The sequence below is a fragment of the Myotis brandtii genome, unplaced genomic scaffold (genome assembly GCF_000412655.1).
Source record: "Myotis brandtii unplaced genomic scaffold, ASM41265v1 scaffold122, whole genome shotgun sequence".
Taxonomy (NCBI): Eukaryota; Metazoa; Chordata; class Mammalia; order Chiroptera; family Vespertilionidae; genus Myotis; species Myotis brandtii.
The window spans coordinates 1864657-1871939 of NW_005354255.1; the positions used below are offsets into that span (position 1 = coordinate 1864657).

Genomic DNA, 7283 nt, shown 5'->3' on the forward strand with positions numbered 1-7283 from the left:
AGGTGTGCTCCCCGCTGAGCTAGGGCGTTCCAACCAGCTTGCTCTTTCGGGGCTCCCTGCTGCCTAGGAGGTGAGGCACATGCTGGTCAGTGGAGGAAGCTGGTTGGTAACCTACTGGAGAGGGGACCTGGAGCAGTGAGTGGGGTGGTCAGTGGGCTGTAAGGAGAGAGTGGCCTGCAATGGCCTTGGGCTACAGTGCAGCCCAGGCTTCAGGCTGTTGAGGGGACAGAGTGAGGCCATCGGTGGTGAGCAGGTGGTGGGAAGTGGGTGGCGAACGGGGGCTGGGAAGGGGGCTGTACCAGGAGAGCTGTGGCTGTGTTATGCTGAGGAGTATGCAGGTTACCTGTACAGCATCGTCTCACTGGGGTGATCCTCCCCTCCAGGTGACACTGGGCAATGTCTGGGGACATTTCTTTTTCTTTTTCTTTTTTAAATATATATCTTTATTGATTTCAGAGAGGAGAGGGAGAGAGAGATAGAAACATCAATGATGAGAGAGAATTGATCGGCTGCCTCCTACATGCCCCCTACTGGGGGTCAAGCCCACAACCCAGGCATGTGCCTTAACTGAAATCGAACCTGGGACCTTTCAGTCCGCAGGCCGACACTCTATCCACTGAGCCAAACCGGCTAGGGCTCTGGGGACATTTCTGGTTGTTATGACGGGGGTGCTCCTAGCATCGCGTGGGTGGGGCCAGGGGTGCTGCTCAGCGCCATATGCCCAGGATGGCCCCAAATGCCAGTAGTGTGAGGGCTGAGAAGCCACTAAAGGAAGCCATTTAAAATGTTAGAAGCATAACACACATCTTCTGTGATAATAACAGCATAATATGCTAATTAGACCGGATGTCCTTTGGACGAAGCGTGCTAGAGGGAAGCTGGTGCCGGTAGCCGGGGGAAGGAAGGCCTACTCTTGCACAAATTTCATGCATCGGGCCTCTAGTTTGTAATAAAATCCAAGCAATTCAGGTGCCCGGGGTAAAACTAAAGCTCTGCTCTCCCCCTCAGCTGGTGCCCATCTTGCTCCGTTGTCTGGTCCACATACACGTCCTTCACACTTGCTGATCCACAAACCTGGCCGTGTGTGCATTCCAGGCCTTTCCCACTGGATGTCAGTTGATATCTCTTGGCCGAGTGGGCAGTACTTGGTGAATAACCACTGCCCACATCACTGGAGGGGTTCTAGAAGGTGGGGTGCTGGGAGAGGGGTGTGTGGGCCAGGGAGGGGTGGTTCTTCAGGGAGCCTTCCCAGCCTGGTGTTAAGTTCCTCTTGGCTTCAGTTCTTTTCTCTTACCTGCCCAGGTGTCCTGTTGCTTTGGGGCTGGGAGTGAGGGGGAGGGCAGGGCTCCCCAAGAGGTAGGAGCTGGGCTCCTGGAGCTTGAGGGAGGAGCTAGCACTTGGGGTAGGGCCTGTATCCACCCACAAGACCCCATGTTTGGGTTTTACCTGCAGAGCTGTGGATGTGTCCCCCCAAGGACACAGGCAACAGGAAAAGGACACCTCTAGTTATCTGTGCACACAGACACTCACACACCCCCAGCCAACATGTGCTCACACATTTGTCGGGATTCCTCATGTTTGGCACTTGGGCAAGCCATGGAAGAAAAAGGTCCACGCGGTCCCGCTCCCGTTGCAGTGCCCAGGCGTCGGCAGTGACCACAGTGGTGGTCACAGGTGCAGGGAAGCGAGGGCCTGCTGGGAGAGCACCTGTTTGTGGTCTGAAAGGGCCTTTGGGGCGTCTGCTGTCTGTTCATTGTTCTCTAGACAAGGATTTTCTAAATTGTCCCCGTGCCATAGATCAGGGTCAGCACATGTTTTGTGAAAAGAGCCAGAGTGGGTTTCAGCTCCGGGCTGGGTGATCTCAGTCACGATGACTGCCCTGGGCCGTTACAGTGGGAAAGCTGCCACAGCGACTGGAGGAATGGGCCAGGCTGCTTGTCCCTAAAGCTTTACGCAGGCTGAAAGGTATTCACGTGTCACAAAGTATCTTTTTCTTTTCTCCCCTCAGCCATTTAAAAATGTAAAAACCATCCTGGACTTGCAGGCTGGACCAAATCAGGCAGTGGCTGGAGTCCAGCCTGTGGGCCTGAGCTTGCAGACCTGGCTCGGGTAACTGCCTTAACACACACACCCCCAGGAAATACCACAGAAAAACAAAGTGCTTTAAACACTCCGGCCCAGGAGCCAGAGCAGGGCCTGCAAGTGGGCACTCATCTTGAACACAGGATCTAATGGGGGCGCCAAAATCTCAATCATGGAGATGAATGATATATTTTTAATTACTCAACCTTATTTTTAGGCCAGTTTTAGATTTACAAAAAATGGCAAAGGTCATACAGAGTTCCCATGTACCCCAACCCAGTTTCCTATGTTAACATCTTACATTAGGCCCTGATGGGTAGCTCAGTTGGTTAGAGCGTTGTCCCAGTACACCAAGGTTTCGGCTTCGATCCGCAGTTAGGGCACATATGAGTCAACCAATGAATGTATAAATAAGTGAAACAACACATAGATGTTTCCTTCTCTCCCCCCTTTTCCCCCTCTCTCCCTCTAAAATCACATTTCCTTAATTTTCCCCTGAGGTCGTAGGACCCATCCAGGATCCCACATGACATTGTGGGCTGTGACATTTCTGACACATTCATCAGTTTTCATGCCCTGGGCATCGTGAGGAGGAGGGGTCAGGAGTTTGGTAGATGCCCCTCTATTGGGGTCAGCTGGTGTTTTTCTCATGGTCTGGCTGAGGCAATGGGATGGGCAATATTTTAATGAAATATTTTTCAAGTTGGAATTAATGCAAAAAAAAATCCATGGTGAACAAAATACCAAAAACTTAAATCCAGTATCAGAAATGCTGGTTTTCCCTTTTTCCTGAGTTCTAACCTGTTGTTGTTGTTGTTGTGTTGCTGCAATCGGAGGGGAGGGTGGGAGAGGAAGGGCTCCAGTAGGCACCCAATCTTCCTATTCTTTCTCTCTTTTTTTTATTGATTTAGAGAAAAACATTGATTTGTTGTTCTACTTATTTATGCATTCATTGGTCGATTCTTGTATGTTTTCTGACCGGGGTTCAAACCTTGGTATATCGGGACGACACTCCAACCAACGGAGCTAGCTGGCCAGGGTTAGGCACCCAGTCTTGGGGACTGGGGGGGGGGGGGGCAGGAGACCTCGTCTATGGCTTCTCCCCCAGGGTACCAGACCCTCCCTGGAGTCAGCAGAGTTCTGGAAGTTGAGATAGAAGAAGACAGAGCAAAGACAGGCATGTGAACCCAGGTGCTCAGCTATCTTTAGAGAGTAGGGCCAGCAGTTTTTTGTGAATTCAGAGTTTATTTCAAAAGGCAGTTCCTAGAAGGTGGAAATGGAGGGGATGACCCAAGGTGACTACTGTTGGTGGGAGAGAGGGCCCTTGCTGTGTGTGAGGAGGGGAGCAAGGGGAGTGGGAGTGGCCAGGGTGCAGGAGGGAGAAGCTTGCTTTGTCTCTGCTCCCCTTACCGGGTACCCTGACCCCCTCTCAGAATTGTCCCCAGCAGACCTGCTCTATCCTGTATTTTCACAGGTCTAGAGAGGGCAGTTTATTGATTTGTGCCTCGGTTTTCCTATCTGTGAAATGGATCCAGGAACCCATATCCTGCTCTGAGGGATGACAGGTCTTGGAGCTGCTGCAGTGAGGCGGGGTATCCAGGCCTGGGAAGGTGGGAGGTGGGCGTCTCAGCCTGGCTCTTAAGTCCCACCTTGTCCAGATTTGCCCAGGGCATTCTGGAAAATCCCACATCAGGAAACCCCTCTGTCCTGTGGAAACCGGGACCATTGGTCACTCTACTCACAAGTCCTTGGCAGCTCCCCTAAACCCCTCTGCTCAGGGGCCTTTCCTGTGAAAGGGAGGGGAGTGGCCCTCTCGGGATCTAAGCTGCCCTCCCCCCCACCAGCACAGATACTCGCTGGTGTCCTGTAGGTTTGTGGCACATGGTGCAGCTGTCCAAGCCAGCTGCCCTGAGAGCCGGCCTGCTGTCGCCCGTCTGTCAGCACCGCATGGCGTCTTAACAGCTTTGTTGAGATATAACTTCCATCTGATACAGTTCACCTAATTAAACTCTGTAGTTCAGTGGTTTTTGATATATTTAAAGTATGCAGTCATCACCACTAAGTCCAGAACGTTCACCCTCACAAGAAACCCTGTCCCCATGAGCAGTCACTCCCTGGCCCCTGGCACCCACTAGCCCACTCTCTGTCTCTGGATTTACTTGTCCTGGACATTTCACATAAATGGACTCACACACTCTGGCCTTTTGGGTCTGGCTTCTCTCACTGAGCATCATTGTTTCAGGGCTCATCCACGTTGCAGCAGTGTCAGCCTTTGCTCCCTTGCATGGCTGAGTAATATCCCAGTGCTCTGCGGGACCACATTTGTTACCCATCATCCGTCAAAGGACATGTGTGTTTTCACTTTTTGGCAGTTGGAATCGTGCTGCTGTGAACACGTGTGCGGGTTTTGTGTAAATGTGTTATTTTTCCTGGGTGGATATCTAGCAGTGGGTTTGCTGGGTTATGTGGTTACTCTCTGTTTAACCATCTGAGCCACCACCAGGCTGCCTTCCACAGCGGCTGCACCCTTATCATGGAGGCTCCCATTTCTCCATGGCCTCACCAGCACTTGTTACCATCCATCTTCTTCTTTAGCTGTCCCAGTGGGGTGAGGTGGCATCTCACTGCCCTGGTTTGGTTCCAGGTATTTGTAAACACATGCACCTCTACGCGGGGAGGGTGGGGCAAGGAGGCTGATGGGGAATATAGGTGTGACCTGGCAGGGGACAAGTGGTGGGGGCAGGTCAGGCAACCTGGGGCCTCCCAGGGTGGGTGGGCTGAGCTGGTCGGGAGGCCTCCGGGGTTAGTAGGAGCTGTGTCCCATGGCCGGCCACCCTGGGGCGCCTGCTGCTGTGGGGGCTTTCCCTCACCCGGGCCTTGCTCTCTCCCCAGGTAAGCGGCATTAAGACGCTGTACGAATCGGAGCTGGCCGATGCCCGCCGAGTGCTGGATGAGACAGCCCGGGAGCGGGCCCGGCTGCAGATCGAAATAGGGAAACTCAGGTCTGAGGTGGAAGAGGCCAACAAAAGGTAAGGGGTACAGCCGGTGTGGTGTTGTTCTGATTCTAGGGCCGTAGTGTGTACAGGGCGGGGCGGGCGCTAGAGTCAGGGGCTTGTCAACCCCCTGTGTGGTGGAGTCACTCTGAGAAGCACCCAGAAGCACCCAGAAAACCTTTGGGGCTTGTCCAAGCTGGTGGCCCCCACTCAGACAGACCTGGGAGCTGGTCCTGTGGGTTCTTGGAGGCCAGGGGTCAGGAGTGCACTGGTTGCTGGGTGGGTGAGGGTGAGCTCGGTATCCTAGCCTTCTAGCTACCCCCTGACCACCTTTAATCCCACCCACCCCACAACATAATTTGGCCCAAGGAGGGTTTTGAAGCTGGGCAGCATTCCTAGGACTGAATCTAGGAGGTGGTAGTGCTGGGTCAACCTCCTCCTTCAGGCCACAGAGCCCGGCTTCCCCAAGGACCCACCGCTCTCTTCCTCTACCCTGGATTTGGGAGACGCCGATGTGCCAGCTTCCTTGTTTCTGGGGCCCCTGCAGGCCCACGTGGCCTTTATCCTCTGCCTCCTCTCAGTGTCCTCATCCTGGGAAACTTTGGGGCCAGACTCCCCATCCCCATCTTCACCCCAACCAGGCCCATTGCGGCCGGGCAACCTTCAGGCTGAGTCTTTTTTCTTACTTGCAAAGCATGTTCTTTTGCCTGTTTATGAATAAAAAGGTTTCAAAAGTTGGGAGAATAAGTTGGTGCTGGTGATAATAGCAGAAGTAATAAAGTAGTGTGTGTGTGTGTGTGTGTGTGTGTGTGTGTGTGTTAATCCTTACCCAAGGATATATTTTTTTCCCATTGATTTTTAGATTCCCATTGATTTTTAGAGAGAGTGGAAGGGAAGGGGAGAGAGAGACACACACAGAGAGAGAAACATTGATGTAAGAGAGACACATCAATCGGTTGCCTCCCGCACCCACCCTGACCAGGCTGGGGATTGAGCCTGCACCCAAGTTACATACTCTTGGCTGGAATCCACCCTTTAGTCTGAGCGCGGACACAAACCACTGAGTAAGACCAGCTAGGGCAAAGTAATAAAAAAAAAACACGTATTTTTATTGATTTCAAAGAGGAAGGAAGAGGGAGAGGGAGAGAGATAGAAACATCAATGATGAGAGAGAATCATTGATCAGCTGCCTCTTGCACGCCCCGCACTGGGGATAGAGCCCACAACCCGGGCATGTGCCCTTGACTGGAATCGAACCTGGAACCCCTCAGTCTGCAGGCCGACTCTCTATCAACTGAGACAAACCAGGTAGGGCCAAAGTAATTTTTTTTTAATCCTCACCCGAGGATATGCTTTCATTGGTTTCTAGAGAGCGAAACATTGATCGGTTGCCTCCCGATGCGCCCCAGCTGGGGATTGAACCCACAACCTTTTGGTGAATAGGACAGTGCTCCAGCCAACTGAGCCACCGGGCCAGGGTGTAATAAAATACTTTAAATACACTAAGTATTAAAGTAATACAGGGGATACCATGAGTAACACCAAGTTCAGGCGTGATCCCCTTCCATCCTCACAGTGACCCTAGCAAGGCCAGACTTTCCTCATCTCCCTTTACAGAGGGGGAAACTGAGGCATGGGGTTGGGGGCTTGTCCACGGTCCCTCAGCTCCGCAGTGACCAGGACCAAGAGTGGACCCTGGTTTCCTGAGTCCCTCTGGTAGTTCCAACAGCCAACAGCCACCTTCATATTTGTGGCATTTTTTTTCTTTTTTTGATTAATAGATGAAAAAAAAAATTTTTTATTGATTTTTTTTTTTAGGGAGAGAGAGATAGAAACATTGATGAGAGAGAAACATTGATCAGCGGCCTCCTGAATGCACCCCACTAGGGATCAAGCCCAAAATCTGGGCATCTGCCCTGACCTGGAATGGAACCGACAACATCCTGGTATGTCTCGATTTTTTTTTCAATAGAGGTTTTTTTGAGCAGTTTTAGGTTTACAGGAAAATGAGTAGAAAGTTCAGTTTTAAAAAATCCCCCCTTGGGTTTCCCCACTGTCAATGTCTTACGTTAATTAGTGAGCCATCTATACTAACAAAAGGGTAATATGCTAATTAGACCGGAGACCTTCCGGACAAAGCCATGGTGGCGGGGCCGAGGCAGAGGTGGTTAGGGGCAATCAGGCCAGGAGGGGAGGGCAGTTGGGGGT

The 7283-nt window shown here is 52.0% G+C and overlaps 1 protein-coding gene across 1 annotated transcript in view; it reads left to right on the forward strand.

The window, feature by feature from the left end:
* The window catches only part of LMNB2 (lamin B2), a 35101-nt gene that overhangs the window by 4461 nt on the left and 23357 nt on the right, over positions 1–7283 (forward strand). The window contains exon 2 of the mRNA XM_005858860.2: positions 4893–5111. Within this exon, the coding sequence (XP_005858922.1) occupies positions 4893–5111 (219 nt within the window). The remainder of the gene's footprint in view (positions 1–4892; positions 5112–7283) is intronic.